Source organism: Diabrotica undecimpunctata, chromosome 4 (assembly GCF_040954645.1).
Source record: "Diabrotica undecimpunctata isolate CICGRU chromosome 4, icDiaUnde3, whole genome shotgun sequence".
NCBI classification, from domain to species: domain Eukaryota; kingdom Metazoa; phylum Arthropoda; class Insecta; order Coleoptera; family Chrysomelidae; genus Diabrotica; species Diabrotica undecimpunctata.
The window spans coordinates 137,302,441-137,323,052 of record NC_092806.1 but is presented as its reverse complement, the minus strand read 5'-3'; the positions used below and the strand labels follow the sequence as shown (position 1 = coordinate 137,323,052).

At 34.0% G+C, this 20,612-nt stretch overlaps 1 protein-coding gene across 3 annotated transcripts in view; it reads left to right on the top strand.

The window, feature by feature from the left end:
* The first annotated feature begins 5,226 nt into the window (after positions 1 to 5,226).
* Positions 5,227 to 20,612, top strand: part of LOC140440098 (uncharacterized) — a 457,243-nt gene continuing 441,857 nt past the window's right edge. For all 3 annotated transcript variants that reach the window (XM_072530372.1, XM_072530371.1, XM_072530373.1), the window contains exon 1: positions 5,227 to 5,897. In XM_072530372.1, coding sequence (XP_072386473.1) covers positions 5,762 to 5,897 — 136 coding nt within the window. In that variant the 5' untranslated portion in view covers positions 5,227 to 5,761. The remainder of the gene's footprint in view (positions 5,898 to 20,612) is intronic.

Sequence of the window (20,612 nt, the reverse complement as noted above, 5' to 3'; positions counted from 1 at the left end):
GATCTTATTAGTGTTTTATAGACGATGACTTTAATTTTCCTGGGTAATTTTGAGGCTATCTGTCTTCTTAAGTCATAGTAAGACTTATTGGCCAGCACTATTCTTCTTTTAATTTCTTCGCGGATGTTGTTATCTTAAGTCAACAGAGAGCCTAGGTATACGAAGGAGTTCGTACCTTTCTGTTTAAAATCGTCAATTAATATTCTTCTATATTTCTGGCTACTTGACTAGTTCAGCACATATATTTTGTCTTTTGAGCATTTATATTTAGTACTATTCTCGGTGCAGACGCCCTTAACGTACTATGATTTCTTCTTTAAAATTCTTTAAAATTATTTGCCCATGTGTTTAGTATTTAAATTTTTTCCTACAGCTGTTTATGTGTTCGTAGAATCTTCGTAAGTCTATTCTGTTATCATCATCATTCAGCCTTCTGCATTCAAAATTGAATTGGCGTTCTTTTGACGTCGTCTGTCCATCCTGTAGGTGGTCTACCTCTGCTTCTGCTGTAAGCTCGTGGTCTCCAAACTAAAATTTTTTGGGTCCACTGCCTGTCATTTATTCTGGCCACATGGTCCACTCAGTTCCACTTCGGTCATGCTATGCGCTTTATGACATCTGTGACGTTTGTCCTTATTTTTTCGCTTCTAACTCTGTCTCTGAGAGTCAGTCCCAGTAGCGAGTGTTCCATTCGTCTTTTGGGCTATTCTGAGTTTGGTTACTGTAGTCTTGGTTAAGGAAAGTATTTCGGCGCCCTAGGTCATGACTGGAAGCACACATCTTCTTTTTCAAATAATTTGGCATGTTGCTCTTGAAGATGTTTGATACAGTTCCATATGCGGCCCATGCTGAGCTGATTATTCTTTGCAGTTCAGCAGTTTGGTTGTCCGTAGCAATGTGGATTTCATGACCTAAGTGTTTATATTTATGAACTAATCCTATTTCATTGCAGTCGACTTTTGGATTTTCGCTTAATACCAGATTTGTCATATATTGCGTCTTTCCAAAATTTATGTAAAACAACTTCGTTGCAGGCGGCATCTAACTCAGTAAACTAAGTTAATCTTGTTCTGCGCTGCTAAAGTCTCTTATATGTATCGTTTTTTGTTGTGCGTACATGTTGACAATAAGTAACAAAAATAAGTAAGAATGGAACGGCCTTCGGAAAACATTATACATACTGAAAGATAAACATATACTTCTAGGAATTCAAACTTAAGCATTTTTTCCAGCTCTTATATCTTTCCTGTTCTTATACATATATCTCAGACCTGGACATTTATTAAAGTAAATATAAAAGATAAGAAAGACTCCGAGATGGAAAGACGTTGGATGTTAGATATTTCACTCAAAGATCACATAACTACTGAAGCAATTCGAAGTTCAACAAACGTAAAAGACGCTGCTGAATAGGCAGCCAAATTGAAGTGGAAATGAAATCGACTCAATGAAGCGAAAATATCAGAAGAAAACAGAATGGATAGAACTGCGATAGACCTATTTCGGCAAAAGGAATAGAAGCAAGCCTAACAAAATGGCTGGGGATTTATGCACCTTACAGTCCGGCTTTATCTTATTCATAACTTAAGTAGCATCCTAAGTACTTATAATATGATTCTTCCTCTATTGGTCTATTGTGGATAATGAGTGTCAAATGTGTCAAAGTACGTAAATCAGTGTCAAAAACTGTTCATATCTAATTCATATACACATTTTTTACTTTACTACAGCAGAGGTTCCGACACTTTTGGGAGCACCCTCTCCAGTTCCACTTTGACGTCACAAGCCCCGCCTGTTGACGTCACAAGCCCCGCCCATCGGCCAATGAGAACGAAGCCCTGCATGCTGATGTCATAAAGGCTCGCACATCAAGATATCCTTCTTCTTTTTGGTGTATCAATTATTTTTTTCGTTCTGTTAATTCGTCTTCTTTTCGGTATCTCAAATCTTCTTCTTATCGGCAGCCGTCCTCTATCAAATCTTCTTCTTATTCGCAGCTGTCACCTGTCATTTCAACTGTCCAATCTTCTTTTTTTGTCGATTTATCTGTCGAATCTTCTTCTTATCAGCTGTCATTTTAACTGTCAAATCTTCTTCTTTTCGTTGAGCCATCTATTAAGTCCTCTTTTTTCCGTCTTTCTTTCGTCTTTGTTTTCGTCTTTTCGTTTTTCGTCTTCGTTTCGGTCTGTCAATTCTTCTTCTTTTCTATCTGTCAATTATTTTTCAGCCGTCAAATCTTTTTCTCTTCCATCTGTCAATTCGTCTTCTTATTGTCTGTCACTATCAGTCTTTTTCTTTTTGTCTATCAAATGTCACAGTACTTTCTTATCTGCTAAAATGTTGTCTGTAACTTCAGACATGGAGGCATTGAAAAGGAGACCTTAAGTTAATATAGCGGATAAACAGAGATGTACAAAAAATCGCGCATAAAAAGGTTTTACGAATAGAGCGGTGTAAAAGGAGGTGTAAAGCTAGTTCGCGTCCACGACTCGTGTACTAGTATACTCACGTATAAAATTTTATTCCTTAAAAAGTACAGCTGCGGTCATTGAATAGTTTACACCTTCATTTTAACATTGTAGTACTGCAAAATCGCAGTATCGTACGGATTTGCTTAATGTCAAAGTGCTTGTCAAAAATTTTGCACTTAATAAAAAATAAATGAAAAGCTATTTAAAATGCCTAGAATACATCTGAATGTAGCACAAAAAATAAGAGCAATTGCCAAACTGAAGCTATCTCCAGCCTTGCCAACTAAGGCAAGTTGCTGCAGATTTGAACGTGAGTCATATGTGCATATGAAAAATCAAACAAAGATGGGATCATTTTCACTCTACAATTCACATGACAATTGGGTGGTTCAAGAGAGCGGAAGATCTCCACAGAACAACAAGATGAGGTGTTAGTAGATTATCTGAGAGAACCTCCTTTTGCTACAGCTCGAAAAGCTAGCGAAGAGATAGCCTTTCCGGGCAGCATTCTATTTGCACGAAAGAAAATAGAAATCCATCGAAAATGTGTGGACAGAGTTGACAAAGAAATTAAATGAAAGAAATTTTAGGCCACGAAATAGAATTCAACAATGGAAAGCAATTGAGCAGTCATGGGAGGAGCTTGTTGAATAGAAAATGATGAGATTGGTGCTATCTATGAACAGATGATTGCAAAATTGTATTGACATTAATGGGGCTTCCACCAAATATAATTTATATTATAATTTAATATACAGTAGATTTAATAAAATGGACAGTTTTTTAGACTTACTTATTTTCGTTATTAAGAACATAATCCATTTTATTCAAAACAACTTCTTTCGATAATATCCATTTTTATTTATTTTTTTAATTTTTCTAATTTTAATCAACCTGTTCTGGGTCCGTCACTGGTAATTAATGTCACTTTGACGTAAAATGTGCGTTTAAGCGAATTAAAAATTCAAAAAATCGGCTAGTAGATATGTAAGGGTGTAAACTATTGTTACGATAAATTCTGACCCAAAAACGGTAAATATGTTTATTACTGATATGCTATTCATTCGAGTCTTTTCTAGGTCATTTCTACCTGACACATGATGTTATAAAAACAAAGTTCGAGGCGAGTCGATGGGAAATCCAGTTTGCCCTTACCGTTCTCGCCGTCGAGTCTACTCAAGAAGGTTTTAGACTTTTCGAGATAACGGCGATTTATGTATATAAATAAAACATTTTTATATGGAGGAACAGTTAATATCTGAAGACCCGCGGCCGCGATTTTAATTGTTACGTTCGCCTAAAATAAATTATGTATTAATTAGTGGTTAATAAACTTATATAAATTATCGTGCTTTTTAATAAACTAGAATAAGAACAATATAATAAATTAATAAAGACATTATAAATTAAATAAAGACAGCAGTTAAATAAATTTCATTACACTATTTAATGACCACAACCGTACCTAAGTTTCTAAAGGATTAGGATTTCCAATTGACATAAAATATCTCATTTTCAATTACAGTTTTAGTTGTTTTAAGATTTACATATATGTCCGTTTAATCAGTCTTCTTCTTCAAGTGCCATCTCCGCGGCGGAGGTCGGCAATCATCATAGCTATTCGGACTTTTGAGACGGCTGCTTTGAAAAGTTCATTTGATGTACATCCGTACCACTCTCTCAGGTTGCGCAGCCATGAGATTCTACGTCTCCCTATGCTTCTCTTTCCTTGGATCTTCCCCTGCATAATCAGTTGGAGCAAGATGTAGTTCTCTCCACGTGTAATATGTCCGAGATATTCAAATTTTCTTGTTTTAATTATATTTAAATCAGTAAGCATTATATTTCTCTATGGTAAAGTGAACATAACCATAGAGAAGAAGTAAAAGTTAAAAAGAGGTTGACCGACAAAAGAGATGATGCATTGGATTCAGATGGTGCAAAATCGGACCAAGTGGAAAAAGCATGCGAGAGGCCTATGTCCAGCAGTGGACGATGAAGGCTAGTTAATAAAAGTGAACTTTGTTTGTGAATATTAGTTTTGAACAGTGTAAATATTTCTGGCTAAACCCTTAAGGCTTGCTCGTTTGCATTTTATATTGTATTTTATTCGAAGTTTGTTGGCGTTGTCATATTTTTTGTAAATTCCTTTAAAAAACTGAGATGAGAAGCTATAATATTGATAATGTGTCTGCTTTTAACAATAGTGTATAAAGTCTGTTGTAATCTTCCGTTATAAAAAATGTTATATCCAAATCGAGTATAGCGGCATAAATCGTTTGGTTGTATACGTTTTTAGTGTCTTTTTATAGGAGTTCTATTTATTGTCAATAGCTGTTTGTAATGCTACCTTCGGCAATTGCAGTTTAGTTTTGTTATGTTTTTCTCTTTTTTCCTATGGTTTTCCTTGTTGTATTGTCGGATGCAAATTGTAATATTTTCCAATTCTTTATATTACTATTGCTATAATGGAGCTGTTATGGAAATGTCTTAAAACCAATACAAAAAATTACTTGTAAGAAGTAAGTTACATTAGGAAATATATAGTGCAACCCTCGTATAGTTACAATAAAAGTAAGAAAATATTTCGAAGAATTGTGGATGGATAAATTTTAATTAATTTAAGAAAAGTTCATTAACTGAATAAATCATTTGTATCGTCCTGTATATCTACACATTTCTAGATCTACCGTTAAATGCTACACTACACGTTTCTCAAACTTAACCATCCAACCTGGCCATTGTAATGTTGCCTTCCAGTTTGAAAACATGTGAAGTGCATCGCCGTATACTCTACACCGTACACGAACCTCCTATTGGTCGAGAGAGTCACGTGTCGGCGACTACACGTCCGCTACCACAGCAACTTGTTCATTGTTTTTTATTGTCACGGAATCTTGGTCTTCGTTCTGTCGTTGCCATAGCAAACGAACAATCGCCTTTCGATACAAATAAACAAGCTGTTAAAGGTGTGATGGCAGAGACAGGTAACAAAAACCGGGGGTGCAATCACGATTTACTGACAGAAGATAATCAAAAAGTCGAAAGTTCGTGTCAGAAAACAAGGAGTGTGTGAGAAAAGTTTCGAATTTCGATAAAATTCGCATTTTAAAACTGCTATCGGATTAAGTGGACTGATAAGTATAAAGAATTTCGCGACGTAGACATTTAAAAATGTAGGTGAGATAGTTCATCGGTAAAATCTGGTAGTGCGTGTCGTCGTTTGCGTTCCGAAAGAAAGTGTTTCTCGGGTTAAATGAACCTTTGAAAGTGTCGTGAATGTCGCAAAGATGGAAGAGATCGCCTTCAGCGATTGGCCGGGACAACCTGTGGATTTGAATGCTGGAAATAACCCATGGTTACCAGCCTATGGATATACAGCACCGACTACGCTCCTGGAACGTGAGGATTTCATTGGGAATCCAGGTTGGTGAAAGTTTTCTTCATGATTTAGTCATGTTAGTTGTCCGATGTAAAAGGTATCTAGCGGCATATAGTGTGAGAATTAAGCACAATGTATCTACTTGAATACTAAATAATGGTTTTTGTTTTGAAAGATGTGTTAATTTTTGCCAACGATAACTTAGAAATACCGTTTTCCTGTTACTGTATTTTTTTATTCTATATTAATTATGATATTAATAACTACATAAATACACAATTTATAATTGTTCTGTTTACTACTGTATTATTTCCTGTTCGGAATTTAATTAGAAAGTAAATTCGCACAGAAAAGTCCAATTTTTCAATTATCTACAGCTTGTTTTTGATTGCATAATTTCTTCTAATTGGTCCTCTTTGTAGTCCATTTATCTCTATTGCTTTTTCTTTATTCTTTTCAGAACTTCAAATGTATTTCTTGATTCCTTTTTGTATCTCTACAAAAACCAACAATATTTTCGTCCGTTATTAATTTAACTCTTAATTACATATTATTAATACAGTGTTTAAGGTCCTGATTTATGCTATTGCATCTGTTATTTACCGGTTATCATGAATAAAAAATTACTAAAATACAGATATACATATATTACATTACTTTATCAACTATATATTATTTATTTATTAAGTACTTAGTTGATTTTGTAATAATCAATGTCTTTTTGTTGTACTTATATTTCTAAATAATTGATTAGAAACAATACATCGCGCTGGGAAAACTCGATAGCCAGGATTTTAAACAATAAATGCAGTATATATGCTTTAAAGCTCCAATATTATTCAAAATGTATTTTAAAACAGATACTTATCGTACCTTAAAAAAATGGTTAAACCTTTGAATGCCGCTTCGCTCTAGGCATTGGAGAGTAGTGAGGACAGCAGGCAACCATGGTCGACTCCCCTCTGTATTTTGTTATCTAGGGTATTCTGGTTGTCAACTTTTACCTGGGCAGTTTGATTCCAATATAGATTAGATATAATGATCATGTCACAACTATCAATATTTCTGCTTTTTAATATATCTACAAGTTTTTTATGTTAAAACTTAGCCAATTCAAATATCTTTTCAAAGTCTACAAAACATAAGCACAATTTCTGAGTCATGTCCTTGCATCTCTGGACCAGCACATTCAAGCCGAACAGACCATTTCTTGTGGTCATACCATTTCTAGAGCCAAATCGTTTGATTTCATGTTCAAGAGTTTTAACAATTCTGCTGTGTTTACAAAAATGTTTTGTGTATGATTCATTAAGTAAAGCTATTGTTCTGTGATCCGAGCAGTTTTTTGGCAATCGAGCTTAAGTCCATCCAGCCAGCAGCAAATGTGTAATATCGTTCACCTAACTTAACCTATTCTAACTAAACTAACTACATTACTATTCTGGAAATTAAACGAAGAACTACGATGGGGGAGGAACTAATAGCACTTTTCGCACCAGGGGTCATTCAAGGTGACTCAGACAGAAAGGGTAGATCACGGAAAGTTTAAGTAAAAAGGTAAAATATTTGGCAATTCAGCAAAGGTAACGAGTCTAACAACTATGTACTTACATTGGAGTTTTCAGTTACACATTTTAAGAAACTTAAGAATAATTTTATATACCTTATACATATTTCATGTTGATTAAAAGGGGGTATAAGTATTGCAATAATAAACTATGAAGAAGTTATTGTCTTCATATTTCAAATGTGTTTCAAAAGTATTGCAATAATAAACTATGAAGAAGTTATTGTCTTCATATTTCAAATTTACTATAAGCATAAAAAATGTGATCTAAGTCGCAAGCTATATTGCAGGTTTAACAAAGTTTTGTGTAAATTACACCGATATTATATAAGTGTTGAGAGAAGCTTGCATGTCCGAATTTCAGCCTACAAATGGTCACAATATCATTTCTTGTAAAATCATAATCTTGGTGCCACAAAACTGTCGGAATACTTGAATGTAACAGTGTGTATCGTGTGAGGTTATTAGAGCAATAGTTTTTCCAATACAATTCCCATTTTCCCTTAAAGTTACTCTTAGATATCAATAAAATATTCTTGAGCTCCTAAATTGTTCTTAATATGCTGCCAGTTTTAACGCTTTCTTTGGCTAAGGAATCTGCAACTTCTCGCTTTTTCTTCTCGAATCTCCCTTCTGTAGAAAGTATTGTTATTTAGTTTGAATTTTTCTTAAACGTTTGGTAATGATATATAGAATGCACATCCAGTACCATTATTTTGTTTTGATGCATCGGTATATGTTTTCTGAAAATTTGACAGATTTGTCAAAGAATTGACACTTAAATCACTTGTAAATCTTTTTAAATCACTATTGTGAGCAAAATCAATATTTTTAAATCACTATTTCTAAAAGCCCCACATAATGGAGGAGAAGGTTTTTGGTCAGTACATGTTATTTAAATCGTGGTCATTTAAGTAATAAGGTTATTTTATCTAACAGAGTAGGGTTAAAAAAAACTTAATAATGAATTTTTCTGACAACGATTCTCTCTGCAAAAATAATGGTGGTTCTAGTACTTCAATCCGAAGTGGTTCCACAGACGTTGAACAAATTGTACCCAAACAAACGGAGTCTTAGGGAAGTATTTTGAAGTATTTCCAACCGTTTTAGACTGGCTGATGTATATAAGTACATCCGTAATCCAGGATTGATCTAATAGAGGCTTTGTAAAAAGTTAAACGCCCGTATTTCCGCATATGTATTGTCTTTTATCCACGATTTTCTTGGAGCAAGGGCTCTTTACAGTCTTTAGTTTCACTCTCATCGACATAACAATAGGCTTATGATCGCAGGGTATGTTCGTTCCTGGATAAGTTTTGGATGATATTATAGAATTTCTATATCTTCTGGTGACGAGAATATAATCTATTTGATTTCTGACTATTTTGTTGTTATTGTCAGCTGGTGACCTCCACGTGCATAATTTACAAATATTTACACTTTAGGAAGTTTAAACAAGCTATTTGCAATTATGAGTTCCTTATTCATACAGAAATCAACCAGCCTGAGCGAAGATGCAGGTGTGTTTGTCCTTACACCTTGTCCTGATGTCTTTGTTTCGCGCACCAGTCATAGGTCGCTGGTTCTTTCCCTTGGGGAACAAGTTTTGTCCTTAGGGAAATAGGTTCACTTTACTTCTTTGAAGGACCACCCAGAAAACTGGGACAAATGAAAATTTCGAAAGGAACGTTTTAACAAGTCTATTAAAATAATTACAACAACGTATTTTGGACGCCGATAACTTGCTTACGATAGCTGATTTATGAAACTACATTTTATGAAACTATAAAACTAGATAACTTATCGGTGATACAATATTGACACGAACTGAGTAAACTTAATAATATCCCGACTGTGTTAAACCTTCTGAAGTGCGACTGGCGCGAGTAGGAGCCTAGAGCTCTTCCAATGCTGGATTCGAACTGATGCAAACTGATTTCAATCACTCGGCTAGTAATCGTTTCTTAACATTCAGAAATCGACCCCTGAACCCCTCGACGTATCTAAAGGATATGCTTACATTTAAAATACCTTCGACTTTCATTTTATTGTTAAAATTACCTGAGAAGGGCAACTTTCGTTAATGTTGAGAAATTTCAAATGACTCAAACCGATAATTTGGATTTATCCTTTCATTGTTATGATTCTTTGACGATTTTAGAAGCTTATGTCTAGAAAGTTATTTGAATGCAAGTTATCGGCGCCGTACAGATTATTAGATGGTACAAAGGAATTTTATAAATCTAAACTAATATACAGTGAGATATAATGATATGATACAAAAATAAAATAAAAATATTAAATATTGTTGTTATGCAACACAGCCCATCCCCACGTTCATTGCTCTCATCGGATCCATATTGCCACATTCAATTCTCCACTTCTTCTTGACCCAATTTAGCGTTTAAGTCGCCCATTATAATATTTAATTCAGGTTAGTAAGCTTTAAGACATTGCTAATTTGTATACATAGAAGGCCTCTATGGTGTCTGCATTGGATGCATATACTTGGATTCTATTTATTTTCCGTCTTAAATGGGAGTTAAGAGAGCATCAAAACTCAATCAGAGTAGGGAATAAAACTATAAATAGCTTTTTGAGAATTCTTATCAGCTATAATGCGAACTCCCTGCTGTGTTTGCAGTTGTTGCTATCTGAATATTACTTTATTCCATTTCCGGTGTTACATTTTCCTAATTAAGGCCATTGTATACCAATATTAGTACGTTAATAACATAGCGTAGATACATAATTTATGTTTTAGAGTCAAATACAGTGTGTTCCAAGGAAAATTAGACCCCCATCCCCAGAAACTCAGAAACCAAGAGTTTCTTCAAAATACAAGAAAACACGTCAATTTGTATTGGAAAAGGGACGAATTTTCATGCAAAATTTATGCCCTCAAATGTAACCCCCTACTGCCCCGCCTCAACCCCCATTTTATTTTAAATAGCAAGTGTGAAGTGGTACATCATTTCAAAGATATTTTTTTTCTCTACACGACACTCTATTTTTTTTTTAATTTACGTAATAACTTATTGTTAATAATTTGATACCTAATGATAATTTTGGATTTAACTAATTTATTTATTGAATATCAGTAATAACAAGAAAAACATAAAATTTCACCGAGTTAACCAATTATATGTTCTTAGTGACCTCCAATACAATAATTTAATAAACCTGCAAATCGATATCAACACGCCACTGTGTTGAAGATAATTTTTTCTTTTTGTAAAAATATCTCTTTTTCATATGATTTTTTTTATAGATACTGAATCCCAATTATCTTATCTAGTGTTTACCATGCTTACAAAAATGGGATATTCTCTTCTAATTGATGTGCCTATCCGTTACGAATGTTGGCGATCATCATGGCAATCTTTATCTTATCTGCAGCAGCAGATTCTGAGGTTCTTTAACCAAGATGTTCTTCTTCTTCCTGGACCTCGTTTTTCAAATATTTTTCCTTGCAGGATGGCTTGAAGAAGAGTATATCTGGATTCATTTGGCATTATATGTCCGAGGAACTGTAACTTTCGAGATTTGATGGTGGTCAGTACTTCTCGATTCTTATTCATTCTTCTGAAGACCTCCTCATTTGTGACTCGGTCAGTCCACGGGATAAGCGAAACCGCCTGCAGTGGGCAGGACACGTAGCCCGGGCCCCTGAGTCAAACATGATAAAAAATATTCTAACAGCGCAACCCGTGGGAATGAGAAGACGGGGTAGACCACAGCTGAGGTGGATGGACGGGGTAACACAAGATGCCGAGAAGATCAGAGTCGGCAACTGGAAAATGCAAGCGAGGGACAGAATAGAATGGCGTAGAAAGCTTGAGAAGGTCGAGGTCCTCTAAGGGCTGTAGCACTAAGATAATAATGATGACAGTCCACGGGATCTTAAGCATTCTCCTGTAGGGATATTCTAGTGAAGAAATAATAGACTCAGTTAAGTTATACTATGGAAATAATCAGTGTGCCAAAGCTACGCAAGGATCTTTAATACGAACCACCCAGAAAAAAACGTAAGTCACCAATACGTTAAACATTTAACTGATACTAAGTTTGAAGCTTTAGGTAACGTTAACAACATAAAGCACGACGTAGACTGTCGAGTGCGAAATGAAGTAGTTGAAGTAACGGTATTGGGTCATTTACAATTGGATAATCGACAGTCTATAAGACAAGTATATCGTGGATCTGGTGCATCAGCATCTAGTGTTTGTCGAATTATAAAATTTCATAAATTTCACACTTATAAAATTCGACTAAGTCATCAATTAAACGAAGATGATCCTGACCGTCGGCTTCAATTTTGTGAAGAATTTAGTGAAATCATAAATAAAAACCAATATTGATTGTACGTGTTTTTCCGAGCGTATTTTTATGTTAAGTGGTGAAGTTAATAGACATAATAGTCGTTATTGGAGTAACAGTAATCCTCATTTATTCATGGAGACACAAATACCTCGGAAATTAAATGTATGGGTTGGCATTTTAGGGAATCACGTTATTGGACCATTATTTCTTCAAGGAAATCTCAACGGAACAATCTATTTAAATTTGTTAGAAGACGTTATTGATCCGCGGATCACTGACACATTGGAATCTGATAATAAACTTTTAGGGGATGAACTGACTGAAAACGGTGTCTGGAGAAGACGATACAACTTCGAACTCTATAGGATATACCAGGAACCAGATATCGTAAAACACCTAAAGATAGGACGTCTGAGGTGGGTAGGCCATGTAATGCGGATGGAGCAAACCGACCCAGCTAGAAAAACGCTCCTTGATAGACCTATTGGTCAAAGAAGAAGAGGAAGACCCAGAACAAGATTCCTAGATAACATCGATGAAGACATGAGAAATATGGAAATACGTGCTTGGCGGAGGAAGGCGATGGATAGGGACGACTGGAGAAAAATTCTTGGGGAGGCTAGGACCCACACAGGGTTGTAAAGCCAAAATGAAAATGATGAACTGACTTTTAAACAGGACGGGGCACACCCACAATATGATATACGCGTAAGACAATTTTTAAATCAACTTTTTCCAGGCCGTTGAATTGGCTGAAGTGGTCCAATAGAGTGGCCGGCCAGATCACCGGATCTTTCACCTTTGGATTTTTTTGTAGGGATAACTAAAATTAAAAATATACGCCACTACGCTTGCAGATCTTGCAGAGTTGCGACAAAGAATTGTGACAGAATGCCGATTATTGTCACCGGAGGAATTTGCAAATGTACGAAGAGGATTGAAAAATAGACTGTATTATTGTTTGTAGATCACAGGAGGTCATTTCGAACATTTTTGTTATTACTGATGTTTAACCAATAAATTAGTTAAATCCAAAATTATCTTCAAAGTTATTCCGTAAATTAAAAAAATGGAGTGTCGTGTAGAGAAAAAATACCTTTCAAATCATGTGCCACCCGACCACAATTACTATTTAAAAAAACCGGAGGTTTATGCGGGTTAGTATAAATTATGCATGAAAATTCGTCCCCCTTACAATACAAATGTTTTTTTTTTAATTTTGAAGAAACTCGTTGGTTTCTTCAAAAACCTGGTTTCTGAGTTTCGGAGGGGGGGGTCAAATTTTTGTTTTTTCCTAATTTTGCCTCTTGAGATTATGAATAAGAGAGTTTTACGATAACGATTGGGTCTAGTTGACTATTTAAAGACAAATTATATGCTATCAATATTTTTCTAAATAAATTCTATAATTTTATTCCAGTAGCGTCCAGAAAACACTTCTTAAAAAACTCTCCAAGCAACTATTGTTTTTATTGTTCAAGATTACAAAATCTTAATTCCCACAGTACTTAAACAACTCGATAAGGATCAATTTTTTAATTAGTGAGTTTAGTTTATCTGAATTATTTAAAATAAATGAATGTGTTAAATTGAATGACGCAACGATTGTATATACTTGTATGTTTAAAGAAACATATTTCAATGGACGTTTTGTAATAGCCGGGGCTTCGCAAAAGCGGAGGTTTGCATAATGTTAATGTGAATGAAAAAAATAAACGTCCTGTGTTTCATTAGGTCATTTAACCAGTTTCCGTAAAACGTAAAACACACACTTAAAAGTCTATATCTCAGCAAACACGGCTAACTATTAAATAAATAAACATTCCATTGATACGATTATACTATCACGACATTTAAAATCAAATATAAAACTATCTTTCATTGAATAATGATTCACCCATAAATCTCTACTAAGTAATACTGGCCATATTCTCCCAAATCGTATTGGGACTTCTTTTCATATTTTGGCACTTTTTTTCTACTGTTTGCCCTAAATAGACCTTCTTTCTAATCCTTCAAGTAACTTAAGTTGTTGGCTCACAGTGTCATTAACTATTACCTTACGGCCCTTGCGTTCACTTATGTCCCATTTTCTTGTCATGAAATAATTTATTTGGGAATGAATTTGAAATAATGTGTTAACAATCGCCATATCTAATCCGGTTGCTAAGCTTTAATTATATTTCCAAAGTCTAGTCCTTCATGCATTTCTTCATATCGTCTCTTGGATTTGCCCACATGTACATTAAAATCACCTCATATTATGACTCTTTTCTGGTGGAATATCACGTAATATATCTTCTCTTTCCTTTCATTTTCACATAGAACCGATTTGAGCTGGATACATACTCAAGGCTTCTTTATTCAGTACAAATGTTACTGTCATTACTATATCAATCAATGTTACAACTTTTATCCTTTTCCTCACCTCTTGAAAAATTGTTGCAAATAGATGCATGTAGGCGTTAAAGAGGCCCTGCGTAACTGACCGGGACCCAGAAGTGTACTTTCAAGGTTTGGTGCTAAAAAAAACTGTCCTCCTCAGCTCCCAAGCAAACCCTCTCCTCATGCTATTATTCAGACGTGTGTACATATGTCGGGATATGGCAGATAAACGGCCAATTAGAAAAATCTCAAAAACTAAGGGCCGGTTGTTAGAACGCTAATCAAAACTTGATGGTAATCAAACATTTAAGTAATTAAAATCAAATACGTCACATTTTGAGGTTATGTTGACTGATTTATTTTATTCAATTTTATTATTTTGCGTTTTAATTTAAAATAAACCATAATTAAACTCTTTTTGATGTTAATTTAATGTTTTTATTTACAAATCAATAATAATAATAAGCAATTTTTAATAATTTTGACAGCTGCTGTGACGTATCTGCTTGTAATTAAATATTTGATTACAATCAAGTTTTGATTAGCGTTCGAACAACCGGCCCAAAAGGTAACTTAATCATGAAAATTGAAGTGAAGGGGTTCTGAAGAGTGAAGAGAAGAAGAAATATTTAATGAAAATATTTTCATCTATTTGTTACTTCCGGTTATACCGGAAGTTGCTCATAACTTTGTTTTTTTAATATATCTACTCTTTCTTCATTATTAATGGGACACCCTGTACATTTTTTAATTTTAGAAATATTCACGTTATTCTGAACATTTTTTGTTAATATTTCCCTATACCTATTGTGAACCGTTTTTGAGTTATAATGGTTTTTATATGAAAATTACACTTTTCTACCATGTATATAAAGTTTAATATCCTCTAATGTAATTTGAATAATAGTTTAAATTCCTTAGGAACTTATTAACCACACACAGCATTATCGTTTACAGTGTAAAGTTGCCTTTTTCATTATACAGGGTATTGTCAAAATTGGCATAAAACCGGCAACCTAAATTTTTATCTAATTCCTTTTTTTTCAAATGGAACACCCTGTATGTGATTCATTATTTTAGAAAAATATCGACTCCTAGTTGGTTTGTTTCCTCTTTCAGTATTTGGTTTATGACCCTTCCTGTGATTTTGCTTATAGCTGTCAATAAGCTTATTGGTTGATAATTTTACGAAAATATGCAGTTTTTCCAGGTTTCCAGGGTATCAGGATCACTTCTTGATGGCTTCTTTCCATCGGAATAAAAAGTATCTAAATCTTAGTGTGCTAACTATTGTCAGGGACACTATTAACTTCCTTGGTAGGTTCTTCGGGCAGGCCTCCATTTGTTATTTTATCCAGACCTGGTGCTTTCTATGATGTTTTTGATAAATCTTTAACTTCATGTGGAAATGTACCTATGATGGATTTATATATATATATATATATATATATATATATATATATATATATATATATATATATATATATATATATATATATATATATATATATATATATCTGACATCGGTTATTATTCTACTCTTCGATAAGGTCTATGTCTTTATCTTTGTGGTAGTTTAGTCTGCAATATCTTTCTAAGATCTTTTCATTGCTTCTGAATTATTTTTGATATTTCTACATCGTTTTCGTCTTATAAGCGATGTATTGCCTTCTTTTAATTTTCTGTAATTTCCATAAACCTGGTTTCTTTGAATTCAGATGTACTCGTTGATTTTTTTCCGTGCTCCATAAGTCTTTGTTTTACTTGACGGTTTAACTTCTTAACTAATTGTTTGTCATCTTGATTTTTGGTTCCTTTTGTTTGTGTTCTTAGAACTCTCGCGCACTAGGCAGCCTGGCTGTCCGTTGGATGCTCGCAGCCAAGTGAGGATTCTAAAGGAAAATGAATATCTGCCTTCAGTCTCCGCGGCGCACTTGTCGTGTCAGTCAGACCTATCCCCAACGTTTTTAAAATGACTGTTGACACTGTGACTTTTAAAGTCTAGGTTTTAGGCGTTGAGCGCCAATGTGTAACCATTGAACGACCCATCAGAAACGGTGGGAGCCAATGTCTAACTTTCAAGGTCTAGGTTTTCACAAATTTCAATAAAACTCACAACTGTCTTTGGGAGCCAATTGTTTCTCGTGTAGCTCAGTCTCTTAGGTTTGGGATCTATCTTCTGAAGAATACAGTGATCGAGAAGGGAAAAACGAGGATGGGAATCAATTACCAATATAATTGAGACAAACGGTAAATAATTATCTTCCCCGACCATATGTCTTTATATTTATATTCGCTTCAGTTAAAGAATGGGCACAACTGGCCGTTTTCTGCCTTAGCCAGGCTGCCTAGTGCGTAGGAGCACTTATCCTATATTTTCTCTTAAGATATTTTTCAGCTTTTGATTTAATCTCTGGAATCTGCCTCTTAAAAATAGGATTTATTATATTGCTGTACTTCTGTTTAAGGCATCCTTAATCAAATCTTCGAATTCCAGCACCTTACTGTTTGGTTTTTTTTTTACGGTGGGAATCTCTGGTATGTGTCCGATAGTTTCACTAATTATTCTTCTGAAGATGGGCCGTTTTGTATGTTCTGGCTCACCGAGGGGTTAATTACTTCTAATTCTCGTACTTCTACAAGGACTGGGCTATGATCTCCTCTCCTTTATTTATAGTTTGAATTTTTTTCCTATTCAATTTCGTTCAGAATCGCTATGTCTAAGTTGGCATACGATCTTCGACTGAAAAGAAGTCGATTGTTCTGACCCAATTACTGATATTTCTTCTTTGTCTTCTACGTGTATTAAGTAGTTTTCTATTTCTGTTAGTACTACGATCATCTTATGAAGAAGATCTTGCATTTAAGTCTTCTGTAATTAAGTATGGCGAGTTCTTCTAGATTCATCACTAGATCTAAATGTATTTGTGAGATTGGGTCTTGAAGTCGGACATATGCAGATTTAATTTTTACGGTGTTGTGTTTCATGTGCGATTTTACTGCATACGCTTCCATATTACCTAAATCTACAAGCATTTACTCTAATTTATATATTACTGGTTGAAAAACAAGTAAAAAAATTAAACCAGTTTTATAGATTTACATTTATTTGAACAAACATAAATTTAATCGCATATTAAAAAATCTGCCAAGGTTATGATTGTATTTAAATGAACAAAAACTTCACTGGAAATGTTTATATTTATTTATTATCATGAATTATACATTAAATTGAAATTAACGGCTGCAAACTTTGGTCAATAACCTTAATCTAACTAAATCATTAACACTGAAATACAAATTGCTGGTCAGCTGTTTCGATTTGAAATTAAATAAATGCGAAAACTTTCTCCTAATCATATCTACAACAAAAGAATTAGTCTTAGATTTCAGTAGTCTTATAATAGTTTAAAGAAATAGTGTACCCAAAGAAGAAACATAATTTCTCTTCTTGTCGAGAATATTTTTGTTACGAATTAACAAAAACAACATGAAGATCTCTTACCTACTTTAGGTATTTTAATAAAATTAATGCTATGAGTTTGATCAATAGAGAAAATGAAATTAGGTCCTTAATGGAGTAGTTTCTAAACCTTCGGTAAAGCTGTGCATCTAAGAAAACACACGACACTTGCGAATTTATAGATCCAAAAAGATTTGATATTATCAAAAACCCAATAAATTCTGAAAAATATTTAAACCCAATATTACTAAAGATCATCAGTAGGATGTCGTTTATAAAATAAATTGTAAAGACTACAACTCAACATATATTGGGCAAAAACACCAATATCTACATAGAAGGATTATTGTACACAACTATAGTGTACAAATCAAAAAATTAAACACTACAACCTAAGCCAAGCATTCTCTAGAAAATAGCTATTCTTTTGATTTTGAAAATGTACAGATTTTGGAAAAATGTCCAATATACAACATGTCCATACAAATCATGTCCAATATACAACAAAAGATGTATATTGGACATGATTCACATAAAAAGATTAAAATTCTATCAATAATAAAATCTATATAAGGTAACGGAACCATTAGTTGACAGTGATCCAGTAGTTGACAATATAAGTTTCATTTTTACAAAATAAGCTAAGTTTTATTATTAGAATCCAGAAATCTACAGTTTAGAATAGTGGGGCCATTTATCTATTCATCCCACAAGTTAAAACTTCCTACATTTAGCAAATGCAATATAGCAGCAAATGGCAGTTGGTCAGTTTTGTGTTGTAGATAAAATTAGTATTTTTTAAAGAAAAGTGTTTAGAAGGTTAGTATTTTTGCACAACATATGGCATGTTTATTTGTTTGTATTAAATTATTGTAAAACCCCAATGTATATTGCAAGCTATAAGCAAACTCAAAATATGCTTAAAAAGTAGCTATCCCATTGTTTCTTCTTCTTTAGGTACCGTCTCCTATAAGGAGGTTGGTAATCATCACAGCTATTTTCACTTTTGAGATTGCAGCTCTGAACAAGTCGACGGAACTGCAATAATTATACCACTTTCTCAGATTGTTGAGCCAGGAGAAGCGTCTTCTTCCAATACTTCGTTTTCCCTTGTTTACAATATTGTAAATCGGTGTCATCAACTGGTTCTTATATTCGTATAATGTACCAGAAGTTGACATGGATGTCAACTACTAACGAAATGATTGTTAAAGTTATTTGTCCCTAAAAACGCTTTACAATCTTTCTCAATGCGTGTTGTTCTTTCTAAAATATTCTCAAGGTGATATTTCGATCTGTACCAGTAGATGACAGCATGTCATTTACTAGATCATATGACTGTCAACTACTGGTGTTTTTTTATTTCAGATATTTTATGATGCTTCCAACCAAAGGAAATATGTTTCGTTATTCTGAAGAGCAAATGGCTCTTCTAGCTCCATTGTTTTTAGCTTCTCTTGAAGCTAAAAACAATGGAGTACCGAGAACCATAGAAGTACATTAATTAATAGAATTAATAAAAGCGTGTCAAAATTTAGACAAATGGGTCCAGATTCTATTTTGACGACGGAAGAAAAAAATATTGTCCTTTGGATTTTTACAATTTTAAAAGCTGGGTTTCCAATTGGTAAAAAAGCTTGACTTACCAGCGTCCAACACTAAATACAAGAACTGAAAGAAAAGAACCCATTTAAATCAAATAGGCCTGGGCGGAAATGGTACTATAGTTTTTTGAAACGAAATCCAGAAGTATCTACAAGGACTGCTCAAAATTTAACAATAATCAGAGCTTCAGTAACTAAGAATAGTGTATTAAATTGGTTTCAAGAAATTAAAACTTATGTAACAGAACATAAGTATGAGGAAGTTTTGAACGATCCCTCACGAGTGTTTAATAGAGATGAGTCTGCATTCTTTCTAAATCCAATAGGTAGTAAAGTCTTGGTAAAGAAAGGCGATAAAACTGTATATCAGCAGGTCAACAGTGATGGCAAAGAATGCCTTACAGTTTTAATAACTGCAAACGCAGCTGGAACGATGGCACCTCCAATGATATTGTTCCGTTACGAACGAATTCGAAGAGACTTAGCTGTCAGTGTTCCTGAATGGTGGGGTATTGGGAAGAGCAAAACTGGTTGGATGACCAGAGAGACATTTTTTGAATAGATCACAAAAATGTCCTCTATCCATGGTTGTTAAATGCCGGTATTACTTTGCTAATAATTCTTTTCATAGATGGACATGCTTCTCATTTAACATTACATTTAAGTAAATTCTGTGAAAGTAAGGGAATAATTTTGATTGCCTTATTTCCAAATGCCACTTTTCTCATTTAACCTATGGATATAGTTGTGTTTCGTACTCTTAAGGATGGTTGGAAAAATAAAGTTGCAGCAATGGAGATTAACCAATTATGATGCTTATGTGTTAAAAAGGTTTACTTTTTCCCCTTGCTTGCTGAACTACTGGAAGAAAGAGTGACACCAACTGTACTTCAAAATGCATTTCGAAAATCTGGTCTTGTTCCTTGGAATCCAAATGCTGTTAACCTAATAAACACTGAGTTACATAAATCTGATATACACAACCATTGCAACGCTGTGGCGAGTCAAAAAATCAAAGTGTAGAAGTTGGTCTAAAATTCTTAGAAGATAATATTGATGAGGAGAAAATTGCAATATTTAAACATAGAGATGAATGGGATGGAGACATACGTGATCATTCTTTATTTTATTTTTTTTTAAGAAAAAATGTCTGAATTAAACGTTCCTAAATCCCAAATAATAAAAATGGAGATTTAAAAACAAAAATCCAAATGAAAATTTGAGGGAAGAAACTGAAGTACCTTCTGAATCTAATGTTCCTGTAGAGGAGCCAAATATTGCTATTGCTCGGTAGTTTTGGAGCTGATCATTTGCCTTTCCTGGTTTTATTATGGCTATAATGGAGGCCTTTTTTAGTGAATGTGGGATTTCTTCTGATTTTAATATATCTGTATAGATATCAGCTAGCCATTTCCTA